General features: G+C 36.1%; 1 protein-coding gene across 1 annotated transcript in view; it reads right to left on the bottom strand.

The window, feature by feature from the left end:
- The window catches only part of LOC108517126 (arylacetamide deacetylase-like 2), a 27646-nt gene extending 9914 nt beyond the window's left edge, over positions 1–17732 (bottom strand). The window contains 5 exon segments of the mRNA XM_017854920.1: positions 4155–4326; positions 5720–5789; positions 8675–8897; positions 17597–17696; positions 17698–17732. Of these exon segments, the coding sequence (XP_017710409.1) occupies positions 4155–4326; positions 5720–5789; positions 8675–8897; positions 17597–17696; positions 17698–17732 (600 nt within the window).
- Positions 17733–19000: the final 1268 nt, after the last annotated feature.

Genomic DNA, 19000 nt, shown 5'->3' with positions numbered 1-19000 from the left:
AAAAAATTAGCCAGGCGTGATGGCGGATGCCTGTAGTCCCAGTTACTCGGGAGGCTGAGGCAGGAGAATGGCATGAACCCAGAAGGCAGAGCTTGCAATGAGTGGAGATCATGCCACTGCACTCCAGCCTGGGCAACAGAGCGAGACTCTGTCTAAAAAAAAAAAAAAAAAAAGTGTGTTTGCAGATTACATGATATCAGATACAGAAAACCTTAAGACTCTACCAAAACCTGTTAGTACAAGTAAATAAATTCTGTAAAGTTACAGGATACGAAATCAACGTTCAAAAATTACTTGCATTTCTATATACTAACAACAAACTATCTTAAAAAGAAATTTTAAAAAATCCCATTTCACCAGCATCAAAAATAAGTACGTAAATAAAACACTAGGAATAAATTTAACCAAGGAGGTAGAAAGATCTATACACAGTAAGCTATAAAATATTAAACAAAGAAATTGAATAAGACACAAGTAAATGAAAAGATTAGCCATGTTTCTGGATCCAAATAATTAATATTGTTAAAATGTCTATACTACACAAAGCAATGTACAGATTCAATGCAATTCCAATCAAAATTTCAATGGTATTTTTTTACAGAAATAGAAAATTCATATAGAACCACAAAAGACTGAATAGTCAATATAATCTTGAATAAAAAGAACAAACCTGGAGGCATGACAAACCCTGATTTCAAAATAAACTGCAAAGCTACAATAATCAAAACAGTATGGTACTGGCATAAAAACAAACATATAGACCAATGGAACAGAATAAAGAGCTAAGAAATAAATTGTTGTCTTAGTTCAGTTAGTGCTGCTGCAACAGAATGCCTGAGACTGGGGAATTTATTAAAAAAATAACTGTCTCACAATTCTAGTGGTTGAAAGTTTCAAGATTGGGTATCTGCTTCTGATAATGGCCTCTGGCTGCTTTAATCCATGGCTGAAAGAGAATCAGGAATCTGCATGTCCAAAGAAATCACATGGCAAGAAAGGAAGCAAGAGAGAGAAACCAAGGAAGCCAAATTCTTTTTAATAATCTGCTGTCTCACAAATTAATTAATTCCCTGGAGAGCAAGAATTCACTCATTCCTTCCCTCTGAAGGGTATTAATCTATTCATGAAGGATCCACCCTCCTGCCCCAAACACCTCTCACTGGGCTCAGTCTTTCAACACTACCACATTGGGGATCAAATTTCAACATGAGCTTTGACTGGGAAAGACCAAGTTATAGCAATGGTCAATTGATCTTTGACAAAGGTGCCAAGAACACACAAGAGGAAAAGACAGTCTTTTCAATAAAAAATGTTGAGAATTCTATATATCCACATGCAGAAGAATGAAAGTGGACATTCATTTCATTTCATATACAAATATCATCTCAAAATGATGAATCAAAGGTTTAACACTTAATTTAAAACTGTATAGCTACTGAAAGACAGCTTAGAGAAAAATGTCTTAATATTGGTCTAAGCAATAGTTTGGGAGGTATGATTCCAAAAGTACAGGCAACAAAAGCAAAAATAGATACATGGGATTGCCTCAAACTAAAAAGCTTCTGCACTAAAAAAGAACCAATCAACAGAGTGAAGAGACACTCCAAAATAGGAGAAAACATTTCAAACTATGGGTTCAATAAAGGGTTAATATTCAAAATGTATAAAGAACTCAACTAAATGGCAAGAAAACAAATAATCCAATTTAAAAATTGCAAATAGAACTGAGTAGACATTTCTCAAGAGAGAATGTACAAGTGGTCAACAGGTATACTAAAAAGTGTTCAACGTCACCAATTATCCAGGAAATGCAAATTAAAACCCTAATGACATATCAGTTAATGCCTGTTAGAATGGCTACTATCAAAAAAGGGAAATAATAATAAGCATTGGTAAAGGTATAGAGAAAAGGGACCCCTTGTACATTGTTGTTGGAAATGTCCATTAGTGTATCCGTCATGGAAAACAGTACCAGATGATTCAGCAACACCACTTCTAGGTATATATCCAAAGGAAACAAGTCAGTAACAAGAAGAGATATCTGTACTCGCATATTTATTGCAGCAGTATTCACAGTAGTGAAGACATGGAATCAAACTGTCAGTCGGATAAATGGATAAAGAAAATTTAGTGTGTGTGTGTATCTACACATACACACACACAAACACACACAATGGAATATTATTAAGCCTTCAGAAAGAAGAAAATCCTATCATTGGTGACAACATTGATGAACCTGGAGGTCCTTACACTGAATGAAATAAGTCAGGTAAAGACAGACAAATACTGCATCATCTTGCTTATATGTAGAACCTGAGAAAGTTAAACCCCTAGAAGTGGATAGTAGGTGGTGGTTATGAGGAACTGGGGATATAGATGCAAGGGGATGGAGATGGGGAAATCGGGGAGATGTTGGTGAAAGATTACAAAGTTTCAGTTATGCAGGATGAATAAGTTCTGGAGATCTAATATTAAGTGCGGTGACTATAGTTAATAATACTGTGTACTCAAAATTTGCTAAGACAGATCTTATACATGCTCCCTATACAGAAAAAATAAATGGTAACTATGTTAGGTAACGAGTATGTTACTTAGCTTGTGTTAATTGTTTCAAAATGCATACATATATCAAAACATCATGTTGTGCATCTTAAATACATATGATTTTTCATTTTCAATTGTACCTCAATACAACCTTACAAAAGAGAAAAAAAAAAAAAAAAAACAGAAAATAAGAGAGTTGGAATTCTTCCCAAATTATTTAATGAGACTAGTGTAATTTTCTCTCAAAACCTAACAAAGACAGGAGGCAGAGTTTGCAGTGAGACCGAGATCGAGCCACTGCACTCTAACCTGGTGACAGAGCAAACTCCATCTCAGAAAAAAAAAAAAAAAAAAAAAAACTGAACAAAAAGTGTTAAAAAATGAAGATTAATCTCAAAAAATACAAAACATTTATGAACTAGAGCAAACAGAAGGCAGCAATGTATAAAATTTTAATTCATCCTGACCAAGTATGGCTCATGGCTAGAATGTAAGCATAATTTAACATTTAACGTTTAAAAGTCAATTGGCATAATTTACCACATAAAAGAATAAATAAGAAAAATTACACAATCATCTCAATAGTTGCATTAAAATCATTTGACTAATTCAACACCCATTTATGCAAAAACTATCAGCAAACTAGGAGTAGAAATAACTTCCTCAATCTGACAAAAGCTAGCTAGTAACTTCAGGTAATACTATATTTATTGACGAAATACTGAAAAATTTCATCCGAAAATACAAAGCAAGACAGTTATATTAAATATTTTACTAGAGGCCCCAGACAGTGCACTAATAAAAGAAAAATTAAAAGGAGTAAGTACTGGGAAGCAAGAACTAAAACTGTCTCTAGTCATTGAAAATATAATTATATAGAAAATCCTAGGAAACTAAAACAAAAGCAAAAGCAAAAACGAAACAAAGAACACTAGAGTTATAAGTGAGTATATTTATTGAGGATATGATGGGAAAAGGCCAATATCAAAATTGATTGTATTTCTACATATCATAGAAATAAGTTCCAAATTCCTAATTCCAATATGTTCCAAATAAACATTCAGAAAACACTATTTTCAATAAAATGTTAAAAAAAAATCTCGGTAAAATTTGAGAAAATATTTCCATGGTTTCTACACTGAAAATAGCAAAATGTTGCTGAGAAACTGAAGGTGATCTAATAAAAGTATGAGACATGCCATGTACATTAATTGGAAAACTCAATATTATTGAGATGTCAATCCTCCCCAAAGTTATAGACTCAATGCAATCCTAATAAAAAATCAGTTAGTCTTTCTTTTTAAAAATTAGTAAGATAATCTAATATTTTAATGAGAAAGATATGGAATACTAGAAACATTTTTTTTAAAGAAGAACAAAGTTGAAGTCAGTGTAGTATTGGCAGTAGGATAGACATGTATATCAATGGAACAAAAGAATCCAGAAATAGTTACACTAAAGTTAAATAAACGTTTACTCAAGTGCCACTGTAATTCAATGGGAAAGAATGGTCTTTTCAACAAATGCTGCTGGAAGAACTGAATTATCTATAGAAAAAAAAAAATGAGCCTCAACTTCTACCTCGTATCATAAAAACAAATATAATGTACCTGTTGAGTGACTGCTGTTGCTAAATTGCCCCCAGAACTGTCTCCTGAAATGCAGATTCGGGTGGGATCCACTCCATATTTTGTAAGAATTTTTTCCAGAAGGAAAAATTTGACTGCAGCAAGGCCATCTTCAAACTGAGCAGGAAAGTGGTGTTGAGGAGCTAGCCTATAACTTTAAAGAAAAAATAATAAAGCATTTACGGTTGTATCTGTCCATTTAATTCTCAAATACCAAATACATGCAATTTAATGCCAGCCTTTCGTGTTCAGTGTTCTAAAAATCAAGCCTAAGTTTTCTACTAACTCTTGATTAAAATGAAAATTATTTTAATAAAGTATAAGGTCTTCAATCTTGTACCTAATGTCCATGGATGGCATTATTTGTGAGGAGTCAGGGGAGTTTTATGAACTTCCTAAGAATTGTAAGCAAAATTTTTAGTCTAAGTGTGTTTTAGAATGGAGATGGTCTATGGCTTCCGTCATATTCTCAATATAACTCGTAATCCAAACACTTTTTTAAAACCCTTATTTAAAAAGCACAATGGATTGCAGACCTGAGAGCATATTGTAGGCAGTGTCCTATTTTATCAAGGTCATTTAGGTAAAAGTTTTACAAGCTGATGGTGCATATACTCCATCATGGATAATATCCAGTAGCTATTACTAGATAAAAAGTTTGAAATATAAATAAAATTTAAATATGCCAGAGAGCTTGCTTATTTCTGGTAAATTCATTTGTATGGCAAATCATCACACAATTCTTTTCATGGGCACAAATAGAGTTTTTTCCCCAGTATATGTGGACTGGTAAAACAGGAAAATACTTCTAGCAACCTATTCATAGAGCTTTTCATTTTTGATCTTCAGAATGCTAAGACGTGTATATTTCTATAGCCAATACGAAATGTTGGTAATAGCGTTCTTAGAATTTTATTATAAGCTATCTAGAAAACTCTAAGTAATTTGTAGCTTAGACATAGATGTGTACCAAAAAGATGTTGGTATCTTTATTTAAAATACAGTGGATTTATACTTTTTAGACAAAGAATAACACAAATTGTAGGGATCACAAACTTATATTATTATATCAAAACAGATATAAAGTAGTATTTAGATTACTTCAAAAGCTATGAAATTAAAGTTTTCTTGCCTGCTCAAATACAATCCAATATCCCAAATGTGTAATAGTTAATATACTTCCTTCTGTCCAGCTATGTTACTTGGGACACTACGAGAACCTTATAGGACCCGAGTCTTACATGTCTAGAGCAAGTGTTTCCAAAACTGCTTACCCTGGGGTATAATTCAGATATTCTCACAATCACAGAAAAATAATGGGACACTGAAACTCTTTGAGGAGCGGTCTATGATGCAAAAGGTGACAAGTAAAATATATTAATTTAAAAAATTATATTTGAAGCACAGCTGACTTGATGTGGGAATCAAACCTCTACATGGTAAAGGCAAAAATCATAGTAGCCACACACACACACACACACACACACACACACAAAAAAAAAAAAAAAAAAAAAAAAAAAAAAAAAAAAAAAAAAACATTCTCTTACTCCACGCCTACAACGACAGCATCAAGTGTGTTTGCAGTCCATCTATTCAGGAAGTCAAAAGCCCTCTGTTCTGAAATGAAGAAATAAACATCAAAGTATTTCCTGTAATTAGAAAGCAGTAGAAACAGTTACAGATATGAATGTGAAAATAACTGTGGTTTGTGAATATCACATAGGAGCTTTTATTTCCACCCCCTATTTCTAAGCAGATGGACCTGAATCCACATGGCACACTCTCCCCTTCCTAGTCTTTTCAGCTACTCTCTCCAGGGAGAGAAGGATGGCTTTACCGATTATTTTGGGGAGGATAAACTAGAATAGGTTCAGCCTACTGTAATTTCGTCTTGACATCTGCTGTCTGTACACAATGACCCTTCCCAGGACCCTTTGTATCCTGGTGCATTTTACTTCATCTGAACTAATCGTAATGTTTTGACTTGCATTTATGTGAACTCTGTGTGTAAGTTTTTAATTAGTTCAGAAGTCAGAGGAAAAAGAAAGTAATAGTATGTTTTTAATCTCTAAACATGGTTCTTCAAAACCTCTGTCTTCTTTGAAGATGCCACATGATAAAATAGTCCAATAACATTGGAATTAAGACAGAGTCTAAGGAATAATAACCAGATATGAGAGAGCCTCTGGCAGGTCAGTGTGAAGACCTGATATACATATGAGTTTTGACATGCTTGACGTACAAGCCATTGACTTTCCCAGACATATAACACACACACACATACACACACACACACACACACCCCTTTCCCCAGGTCCCCACATATCCTATTTACCAGGGCCCTGGCCAATCACCTTGGCAAATTCTGTGACAACATCTGCTGCTTTATTTACCACAAGATCCTAGAAATCCAGAGAATTCTAGAGTTGTGATCAAATTCTAGACTTTTCTGGACCTTATATTGCACATTAACAAAACTGCAAAGTAAAAACTAACCACTGGGTATATGTATAACCTGGAAAACAGGAAAGTAAGTCACCTAGTCTTTTAAATAGACAAAAATAACATTTTATTAAAGATTAAGTTAATTTTCAAGAAAAAGCCATGCATAGATAAAGACCAAAATGTACAAGACCTAAGAACTCTCTGAACTTCACCGTGTTAACAAAAGACCATATTTTCTATTTTTTTAAAAAAATCTGCAGATTAGGGAGACATAGCCTTCCATGTAAAACACAAGTGTGCTCCAGAGACCAAAAAGAGGGTCTGTAGCTTAAATATGGAGAATCAGCTGGTACCCCTCAATCAGAATCAGATCTATATATGTAAATAAAGGATTCAAACTTATTCAAATAGTTCAAAAGAGCTGATTCCTGATTGGGTGGTTTCCAAGCCCCAAACTGAAAGTCTGTTAGATACCCCTTTCAAGCAACTGGTGGGAGGAGTTTTCCAGTCAAGGTGTTTCAGCTTGGAAACATCTTAGCTCAGGGGCACAAACAGAATGTTTGGATCTGCCTTCTCTGGGAACAAAGGGATGTGTGACCACCCTTTTCTCACTCATTATGGACACTGAGTTCTTAGTATCATAATTTGGGTATCTTTATCAGCCACGGGGAGTCTGTTTCATCCAGAGAACTTGGGGTCTTATTTCCAGTTTCATTGCATAACCAACATTTTCCTGTATTTCTTAGTTTTCAAAGCAACTTTGATATGTTTTAGAGAAAAAAAAAAGAGGAAGCCTAGGGGAAAAGAAAGAAAATTAAAATTAGCAATTACTAGAAAATAGTTATAATGTCTTTTTTCTTGGTGAAAAAATAGAAAGTATCTAAGTCTTTTCCAGTTTATTTGCATATGTTTGGGAGATCTGAAAACAAATAATGTGTAAATATAAAACCAAAATATTGAAAAAAGACATCTAGAATTTAGCTAAGCAGAATGTTGGAATGTCATATCCTGAATTATAATTCTCACAGTTTTAGAAATTATTGATCACAGTCATTGCCTATGTCAGTAAAAAGAGATATAAACCTAATAATCAGGAATACTTCTTAGTATTTTTCAAAGTGATATTTTCCCATCAGTGGCCATTTCTTTTATGCTTACTCAAGTCCTAGGTAATATGTATATGAACAGTTGGATATTTCATAGACCTCAAAAAACTTCAGTGGAATGAATACATTTCTTTGGAGAGAAATGAGGCAAACTTGGTATTTATCTTATCGAGAAAGCAGGTTATTCTGACCATTTTAATGCATGATATAAATTAAATTATAGATGAAATTTAATTTGTTGAAAACATAAAAAAAGGTAAAAAAAATTCGTAAAAGAAAAGAGTTAGAACATTCTGGATAATATTCCCTGTAGAGATCATCAGATGTCCCTCTCATTCACTCTGTGTGTACTTTTTTTCTTCAGAAAACATTTATTGGATAATCACTGTACGAAAATGCCTAAAAGACAAGTAGGGAACCTAGACTTTATGGGAAGAGTTTACTATCACATAGTACTATTTTGTGTTTTCTTTTTAGAGTCAATACTAATGACTGCATTCTAAGTCTTACTACTATTTATATTATGTTATCAATAACTGCAAACTTGATCTTGTAGCAACCAATAGCAAATGCTTTTGACCTATTAATTAAAATATCTGCATCCCCTCAATATTTCTGCTTCAATTCAGATCCCAAGAAAAAAAGTTTTAGTAATTGACTTTATATCCTATTTTCATTTGTTATATATTCATTCAATATAAAAGCTAAGGATAATAAAAAACAAAACAAAAACTGAATTTAAAATCCCCATAATATTATTTGCCAAACATATGTCTATGTCTCTTTATTAGATATCTAACTTTTATATCTATACTTATCCATATCCAGACAAGTATATATATATATAGATAGATAAATATATACCTGTATAAGTGTGTATATTTATATAAAAGAGTTCTTGTATCAAAAACGTAGAGCTAGCTACACTTTTTCCTTACACAGTGAACTTACTGGAACTTCCAAAACAAAAACCACCACCATGAAAATATATTACAGCTCTCCTTCGGGTTTCTGACTTTCTTCTTGGCAAGTACAATCGTACTGGAATATCAACAAATGTTGTATCAGTCACTGTGATGTATTCATCTGAAACTGGTTGGGTATAATCCAGCCTGAATATCATGGATATAAACTCTTCATATCTCATGATACCCATATTTTCAAAACACATAGCCTGTGAGAACAAAACAAACAAAATTAAATATTTATTTAGATATGTAAATAACACCAAATGTATATGAAAAGAAAGTTTAAAAGGAAGAAAAAATAAGAAAAGTAAACAAAAAGAAATAGACTATTTATAAATATTATTTCCAAATAATACTGTAAAGATCTTATTGCATAATCTTCTTGCCCTTGAAAATCTCAAATATCTGGCAAGCTGGCCGAATAGGAATAGCCGCGGTCTGTAGCTCCCAGTGAGAGCAATGCAGAAGGCAGGTGATTTCTGCATTTCCAACTGAGGCACCCAGTTCATCTCATTGGGATTGGTTAGGCAGTGGGTGTAGCCCACAGAGGGCAAGCAGAAGCAGGGTGGGGCATGGCTTCACCTAGGAAGTGCAAGGAGCCAGGGGACCTCCTTCCCCCAGCCAAGGGAAGCCATTGAAGGACTGTGCTACCCAGCTGAGATACTACGCTTTTCCATGGTTTTTGCAATCTGCAGATCAGGAGATTCTCTCGTGTGCCTACAACACCAAGGTCCTGGGTTTCAAGCGCAAAACTGGGGGGCAGTTTGGGCAGACATGGAGCTAGCTGCAGGAGTTTCTTTTGTACCCCAGTGGTGCTTGGAGCTCCAGTGAGACAGAACCATTCACTCCCCTGGAAAGGGGGCTGAAGCCAGAGAGCCAAGAGGACTTGATCAGAGGGTTCCACTCCTGTGGAGCCCAGCAAGCTAAGATCCACTGGCTTGAAATCCTCACTGCCAGCACAGTAGTCTGAAGTCAACCTGGGATGATCTAACTTGGTGGGGGGAGAAGGGTCTACCATTACTGAAGCTTGAGTAGGTGGTTTTCCCCTGACAGTGCTAAGGAGACTGGGAGGTTTGGATTGGGTGGAATTCAGCACCACGTAGCAAAGTGTCTGTGGCCAGACTGCCTCTCTAGGTTCCTCCTCACTTGGCAGGGCATATCTGAAAGAAAGGCAGCAACCCTGGTCAGAGGCTTACAGATAAAACTCCCATCTTCCTGAGACAGAGAAGCTGGGGGAAGGGGATGCTGTGGGCGCAGCTTCAGCAGACTTAAACTTTCCTTCCAGCTGACTCTGAAGAGAGCAGCTGATCCTGAGAAGGAGGAGTCTCCCAGCACAGTGCTTGAGCTCTGCTAAGGGACAGATTGTCTCCTCAAATGCGTCTTTGACCCCTTGCCTCCCAACAGGGAGACATCTCCCAGCAAGGGTCAACAGACACCTCATACAGGAGAGCTCTGGCTGGCATCAGGATGGTGCTCCTCTGGGATGAAGCTTCCAGAGGAAGGAGCAAGCAGCAATCTTTGCCATTCTGCAGCCTCCACTGTTGATACCCAGGCAAACAGAGTCTGGAGTGGACCTCCAGCAAACTGCAACAGACCTGCAGAAGAGGAGCCTAACTGTTAGAAGAAAAACTGACAAACAAAAAGCAACAACATCAACATCAACAAAAAGGACCCCATCCAGAGGTCATCAGCCTCAAAGATCAAAGGTAGATAAATCCATGAAAATGAGGAAAAAACCAGCCCAGAAATGCTGAAAATTCCAAAGACCAGAATGACTCTTTTCCAAATGATCACAACTCCTCTTCAGCAAGGGCACAAACGTGGATGGAGAATGAGATTGACGAATTGACAGAAGTAGGATTCGGAAGGTGGGTAATAACAAGCTCCTCTGAGCTAAAGGAGCATGTTCTACCCCAATGCAAGGAACTAAGAACCTTGATAAAAGGTTATGGGAACTGCTAACTAGAATAACCAGTTTAAAGAAGAACATAAATGACCTGATGGAGCTGAAAAACACAGCAAAGAACTTCGTGAGGCATATACAAGTATCAGTAGCTGAATCAATTGAGTGGAAGAAAGGATATCAGAGACTGAAGATCAACTTAATGAAATAAAGTGTGGAGACAAGATTAGGGGAAAAAAAAGAATGAAAAGGAACAAACAAAGCCTCCAAGAAATCTGGAACAATGTGAAAAGACCAAACCTACATTAGATAAGTGCACCTGAAAGTGACAAGGAGAATGGAATCAAGTTGGAAAACACACCTCAGGATATTATCCAGGAGAACTTCCCCAGTATAGCAAGATAGGCCAATATTCAATTTCAGGAAATACAGAGAACACCATTAAGATACTCCTTGAGAAGAACAACTCCATGACACATAATCATCAGATTCTCCAAGATTAAAACAGAGGAAAAAATTTAAGAGCAGCCAGAGAGAAAGGTCAGGTTATCTACAAAGGAAGGCCCATCAGACTAACAGTGGATCTGTCTGCAGAAACTCTACAAGCCAGAAGAGAGTGGGGACAAATATTCAACATTCTTAAAGAAAAGAATTTTCAACCCGGAGTTTCATATCCAGCCAAACTAGGCTTCATAAGCATAGAAGAAACAAAATCTTTTCCAGACATGCAAATGCTGAGGGATTTTGTTGCCACCAGGCCTACCTTGCAAAAGGAAATATGGAGGAAATATGGAAAGGAAAGAAATATGGAAAGAAAATAAATATGGAAAAGAAAAACTGGTACCAGCCACTGAAAAAGCACACCAAAATATAAAGACCAATGATACTCTGAAGAAACTGCATTGACTAATGTGCAAAATAACCAGCTAGCATCAGGATGGCAGGATCAAATTCACACATAACAATGTTTACCTTAAATGTAAATGAGTTAATGTACCTATTAAAAGACACAGGCTAGCAAATTGGATAAGGAGTCAAGACTCATTAGTGTGCTGTATTCAGGAGACCCATCTCACATTGAAAGACACACATAGGCTCAAAATAAAGGGAAGAAGGGAGATTTACCAAGCAAATGGAAAGAGAGAAAAAAAAAAGCAAGTGTTGCAAACCTAGTCTCTGATAAAACAGACTTTGTACCAACAAAGATCAAAGAAGACGAAGAAGGACATTACATAATGGTAAAGGTACCAAGGCAACAAGAAGAGCTAACTATCCTAAATATATATGCATCCAATATAGGAGCACCAGGTTTCATAAAACAAGTTATTAGAGACCTTCAAAGAGACTTAGACTCCCACATAATACTAGTGGGAGACCTTAACATCCCACTGTCAATATTAGACAGATCAACGAGACAGCAAATTAACAAGGATACTCAGGACTTGCACTCAGTTCTGGACCAAGTGGACCTAATAGTCATCTACAGAACTCTCCACCCCAAATCAACAGAACATACATTCTTCTCAGCAGCACATAGCACTTTTTCTAACATCGGCCACATAATTGGAAGTAAAACACTCCTCAGCAAATGCAAAAGGATGAAAATCATAAAAACCAGTCTCTTGGACCACAGCACAATCAAATTAGAACTCAGGATTAAGAAACTCACTCAAAATCGCAGAAGTTGAACAACCTGCTCCTGAATGACTACTGGGTAAATAACTAAATTAAGGCAGAAATAACAAAGTTCTTTGAAACCAGTGAGAATGAAGAGACAATGTACCAGAACCTCTGGGACGCAACTAAAGCAGTGTTAAGAGGGAAATTTATACCACTAAATGGCCACATCAGAAAGCTATTGGTCTGAAATCGACACCCGAACATCGCAATTAAAAGAACTTGAGAAGCAAGAGCAAACAAATCCAATTTTTGAAAAGATTAACAAACTAGATAGACCACTGGCTAGACTAATAAAGAAGAAAAGGGAGAAGAATCAAATTGACACGATAAAAAATGATAAAGGGGATATCACCACTGATCCCACAGAAATACAAACAAGCATCAGAGAATACTATAAACACCTCTATGCAAATAAACTAGAAAATCTAGAAGAAAAGGATAAATTCCTGGACACATACACCCTCCCAAGACTAAACCAGGATGACGTCAAATCCCTGAATAGATCAATAACAAGTTCTGAAATTGAGGCAGTAATTAATAGCCTACCAACAAAAAAAAGCCCAGGACCAGACATATTCACAGCCAAATTCTACCAGAGGTACAAAGAAGAGCTGGTATCATACCTTCTGAAATTATTCCAAGCAATAGAAAAACACAACTCCTCCCTAACTAATTTTATGAGGCTGGCTTCATCCTGATACAAAAAATTGGAGAGACACACACAAAAAAATTTCAGGCCAATATCCCTGATGAACATAAATGTGAAAATACACCATAAAATATGGGCAAACCAAATCCAGCAGCACACCAAAAAGCTTATCCACCACGATCAAGTAGGCTTCATCCCTAAGATGCAAGGCTGGTTCAACCTATGCAAATCAATAAACATAATGCATCACATAAACAGAACCAATGACAAAAAACTCAATAGATGTAGAAAAGACCTTCTATAAAATTCAACATCCTTTCATGCTAAAAACTTTCAATAAACTAGGTATTGATGGAACATAACTCAAAACAATAAGAGCTATTTATGACAAACCCATAGCCAATATCACACTGAATGGGCAAAAGCTGGAACCATTCTCTTTGAAAACTGGCAAAAGACAAGGATATGCTTTCTCACCACTCCTATTCAACACAATATTGGAAGCTCTGGCGAGGGCAATAAAGAAATAAAGCGTATGCAAATAGTAAGAGAGGAAGTCAAATTGTCTGTTTGCAGATGACATGGTTGTATATTTAGAAAATCTCATCGTCTCAGCCCAAAAACTCCTTAAGCTGATAAACAACTTCAGCAAAGCCTCAGGATACAAATCAATGTGCAAAAATCACAAGCATTCCTATACACCAGTAATAGACAAGCAGAGAGCCAAATCATGAGTCAACTTCCATTCACAATTGCTACAAAGAGAATAAAATACCTAGGAATACAACTTACATGAAATGTGAACAACCTCTTCAAGGAGAACTACAAACCTCTGCTCAAGGAAATAAGAGAGGACACAAACAAATGGGAAAAAATATTCCATGCTCGTAGATAGGAAGAATCAATATCATGGAAATGGCCATACTGCCCAAAGTAACTTATAGATTCAATGCTATTCCATTAAGCTACCATCGACTTTATTTGCAGTATTAGAAAAAACTACTTTAAATTTCATGTGGAACCAAAAAAGAACCTGTATAGCCAAGACAACTCTAAGCAAAAAGAACAAAACTGGAGGCATCATACTACCTGACTTCAAAGTATACTACAAGCCTACAGTAACCAAAACAGCATGATACTGGTACCAAAACAGACATATAGACTAATGGAACAAAACAGAGCCCTCAGAAATAACACCACACATCTGCAACCATCTGATCTTGGACAAACCTGACAAAAACAAGCAATGGGGAAAGGACTCTCTATTTAAAAAATGGTGCTGGGAAAACTGGCTAGCCATATGTAGAAAGCTTATACTGGACCCCTTCCTTACACCTTATACAAAAATTAACTCAAGATGGATTAAAGACTTTAATGTAAGACCTAAAACCATAAAAACCCTAGAAGAAAACTTAGGCAATACCATTCAGGGCATAGGCATGGGCAAAGGCTTCATAACTAAATCACCAAAAGCAGCTGCAACAAAAGCCAAAATCGACAAATGGGATCTAATCAAACTAAAGAGCTTCTGCACAGAAGAAACTATCATCAGAGTGAACAGGCAACCTACAGAATGGGAGAACATTTTTGCAATCTACCCATCTGACAAAGGTCTAAAAGCCAGAATCTATGAGGAACTTAAACACATTTGCAAGAATAAAACAAACCATCAAAAAGTGGGCAAAGGATATGAACAAACACTTCTCAAAAGAACAAATTTATGCAGCCAACAAACATACAAAAAAGAGCTCATCATCACTGGTCATTAGAGAAATACAAATAAAACCACAATGAGATACCATCTCACACCAGTTAGAACAGCGATCATAAAAAATGTCAGGAAAAAACAGATGCTGGCGTGGATGCAGAGAAATAGGAACACTTTTACACTGTTGGTGGGAGTATAAATTAGTTCAACCATTGTGAAATACAGTGTGGCGATTCCTCAGTGATCTTTAATCAGAAATATCATTTGACCCAGCAATTCCATTACTGGGAATATACCCAAAGGATTATGAATATTTCTACTATAAAGACACATGCACACTTATGTTTATTGCAGCACTATTTACAATAACAAAGACTTGGAACCAACCCAAATGTCCATTAATGATAGAATAGATAAAGAAAATGTGGCACATATACGCCATGAAGTACTATGCAGCCATAAAAAGGAATGAGTTCGTGTCCATTGTAGGGACATGGATGGAGCTGGAGGCCATCATTCTCAGTGAACTAACACAGGAACAGAAAACCAAACATTACATGTTCTCACTCATAAGTGGGAGTTGAACAATGAGAACACATGGGCACAGGGAAGGGAACATCATGCACCAGGGCCTGTAGGGAGGTGGGGGGAAAGGGAAGTGAGAGCATTAGGACAAATACCTAAGGTATGCTTAAAACCTAGATGACAAGTTGATAGGTGCAGCAAACCACGATGGCACATGTATACCTATGTAACAAACCTGCACGTTCTACACATGTATCCCAGAACTTGAAGTAAAAAAAAAAAAAAAAAAAAAAAAAAAAAAAAAAAAAAAAAAAAAAAGATAAATCCTTGTGTATAAAAAGAAGAAAATCTCAAATATTTAGTATTTTAGACTGAGAGCTGTCCTATTCAAAATCCATTAATTTACTAGTAGTTTTTTTATGTTGTTGTAATTATTTTTGATTTGTAATTTTTTTCAGGGAAAAAACCCATTTTGTAGGCATGCTGTCATGTTTTCTTTCTTCATTGTTCATTTTATTTAATTCAAAGTTTTAAATATCGTCATATGACCACACTAGTAATAATTCAAATATTTTGGCTTTCAATGCCAAAAAGATTAGTGCACTTTCCTCACCCTTAAATTCCATATTTGAGGTCCTTGAAAAAAGTTGCCTTTGGTATTTCTGACCAGCTTTTCCAGGACTTTTGTGTTATGTCACTGGACAGTTTACTCATCAAAAAATCTTAAAAATTACATGGTTGATAACACAGTAAACAATCTTAATTATTATAATTATTCCAAGGAAATTAAGGTATTTACAGGGCAATTGAGAACATCTAACCACTATAATTTATTTTCTTAATTTTAATTTAATTTTTTTTTTTTTTTTGAGATGGAATCTTGCTCCGTCATCCAGGCTAGAATGCAGTGGCATGACCTAGGCTCACTGCAACCTCCACGTCCTGGATTCAAGTGATCCTCCTGCCTCCGCCTCCCCAGTAGCTGGGATTACAGGCATGCGCCACCACAGCTGGCTAATTTTTATATTTTTAGTACAGATGGGGTTTCTCCATGTTGGCCAGGCTGGTCTTGAACTCCTAGCCTCAGGTGATCCACCTGCCTTGGCCTCCCAAAGTACTGAAATTACAATCGTGAGCCACCGTGCTAACCCCTATACTTTAATGACAAGGAAGTATGCAGAAACTCTAAGTTGTAGCCAGTAAATGTCAAAGCCAAGTTTGCATCCATTTAAACCAGCATCTTATGCTACTACTTACTAGCTGGTTGACATTAAGAAAATTACTCTCTGTAGCTCAATTTCCTTGTCTGTATGATAGTAATAATAATAAATCCTTCAGTGGGCTATAATGGGGTTTAAACAAGTTAATGGTCTGCGATACAAATGCGATAATCAAGGAAGGGAAGATAGCATTTTCTCTGTGGAACTGACACTTGCTTACCCACATATGCTTACTCAGGAAGTAAGAGCATTGGAGAAAAGTTATGGAGAAGGTAAGCCTCTAGAAGTGATTACAGGGGAAAATATTAGCAGATTGATCAGAAGGAGCTGACTGTGGTTTCACAAAACAAACGTATTGTTTGCTGTACAAAGCATCAAAAGACAGCCTCTCCTTCTTAGACCATGGATTGCTCGCTTTTTTCTGATCATCTTCTGCTGTTGCTTTCTCCTTTGAGCCTCTTATTGTTACCCTTTCTGGAAGCTATCTGGCTTGGCAGAAAGAGTATGGGTTTCAAAATGAGACAGTTTAGAGTTCAAATTATGGAGTTGTTACTTTTTACCTGCAGGTGTTCTTCTCAGTCTCTTCCCCCACCCCATAACTAGATAAAAATGATTGCAGGATAGTGGGAAATCAATGGAAGTACATATTATACAAAGCCTATACGATTTAAGAACTCAAAACTATTAGTTTCTAATCTTATCTCTTCCTTTTAAAGGAGCTATTTTTGCATGAATTTGTAATTCATTCTGCACATGCCAAGTCAGATAATCCCTGAAAACCAGCAATTTAGAATTGAATATGGACAATTAAAGCCATTAAATAGTAAGAGCCTTAAATTAATGTCAAAGAGTTACAAATATCAATAACGTATATCTGAACAACTAAAAGATAATTATGGGACTAGGTTGTTCCTGAAAGTTCAAATTTAAGTCAAGTTCTCAAATAAACCTCAAAGCCATTTATTTTATACATGTCACAATAAATTTATTTTATACATGTCACATTTAGACAAAGTCTTAGAAGTGAGAATTCTGTCTCATTGTTTCGCACAGATGTAGGAAGTTTTATTTACTTAATATTATTTAATTAATTTACTCAAACAAGCAATGGTTCTTTCAAAATGGTGATATTAATACTATTAATAAAAGAGCTCATAAACACCCATTTTTTTCATCAATAAGTCATCCCAATATCGAACAGAAAAAAATGTTAACCTTACCGTAAACGTACAAGTTTTAGCGATGGCATCCAAGGCCATTATTTTCCAGCTTTCTTCAATGTTGTCTGGCATGGGTGTGTAAAATGAGAGACAAAATAACACAGAGCAGCCCCAAACAGAGAGCTTTTAGCATCATAATATCCCTTTTTCCAGCTTCTTCACAGTACTAAGATTAAAATTTTTCATAAACACTGAATAGCAACCAGTAGAGCAAATGTAAACTTGGGAACTCTCTCAGGTAATGTGATCGTCTTCACAACATGAAGCTAATTTTCAATTCAAATGTTACAGTGTCACTAGTAACTTGTTTTGCAAGCACACAGACTGGAACAGATGTCATAATTCATCAGGGTGTGCATGCATTATTATCATGCAATTTAATGCTCTTACAGTGTTTCTTCGTCCTATAATACCATCATCAGCCCAAAACAACTTTATTATTGAGACTTAAATCAGAACCTAAACGAAAGCACTGAATAAGTCATGAAGTAAATTTTAGTGGTTGGGTGGTGGTTACAACAGGTTTTAAAAACAGGGGTTTTTTTTGTTTGTTTTTTGTTTTTTGTTTTAAAGTTTGCTGATATTAAGTCAAAATCCAGGCTAATGCCGTTATCATGGATTATTAACCATGTTAACAAAACTTTCTTGTGGTGGAACAAGTTTTGAATTAAAAAACAAGGGATGAGGGGGCTTGTTCGAGTTCTATTAAGCATCAAACTGGAATTTTTCCATAGACTAAGCCAGGAAGCTCAGCGCAATTATCTGCTTTTTTAGAGGATTACATAGTATGATGATGAACTTTATGTGTCAATTTGACTGAGCTAAGGGATGCTCGTAAATAGTAAATAGTTCGTTAAAAAAAAGAATTTCTGGGTATGTCTTTGAGAGAGTTTCTGGAAAAGATTAGCATTTGAACTGGCAGAGTGAATGAAGAAAATCACCCTCCCCAATGTGGGTAGGCAGAATCCAATCTATTGATGGCCTGAACAGACCAATATGTGGAGGAAAGGTAAATTCACTCTCTTCTTGGGCTGGGACATTATTGTAACTCTAATTCATATTAGTGCTGCCTCAGCACCACCTTCTTGGTCTGTCCTCGGCTTGTCACAAATGACCTACATATTTTGAGACAGTCTCCACCCAGTTTCTGTTTTTGTTTCTAGATAGATAAGGTCCCATTTGCTGCCTTACTTCTGCTTTAATTCCGGTAAACACAATCATATAACCCAAGTTCTCACAGTTAAACTCATGCTTCCTTCAAATTAAATCCAACTCTGTTGTGGAAAACCCACCTAGGTCATCCTGAACCCCAATAAAGGGTTCTACCCATAGGTCCCTCCATCTCTTGCTTGCTTTTCACCTGCTGGTTGAGAGACAGTGTCCTTGACTGCCTCCCCCTTTCCA

The sequence above is a fragment of the Rhinopithecus bieti genome, unplaced genomic scaffold (genome assembly GCF_001698545.2).
Source record: "Rhinopithecus bieti isolate Rb0 unplaced genomic scaffold, ASM169854v2 scaffold_36840, whole genome shotgun sequence".
Taxonomy (NCBI): domain Eukaryota; kingdom Metazoa; phylum Chordata; class Mammalia; order Primates; family Cercopithecidae; genus Rhinopithecus; species Rhinopithecus bieti.
Note: the sequence above shows the minus strand (reverse complement) of the source record. Positions and strands in the feature narration are given on the sequence as shown.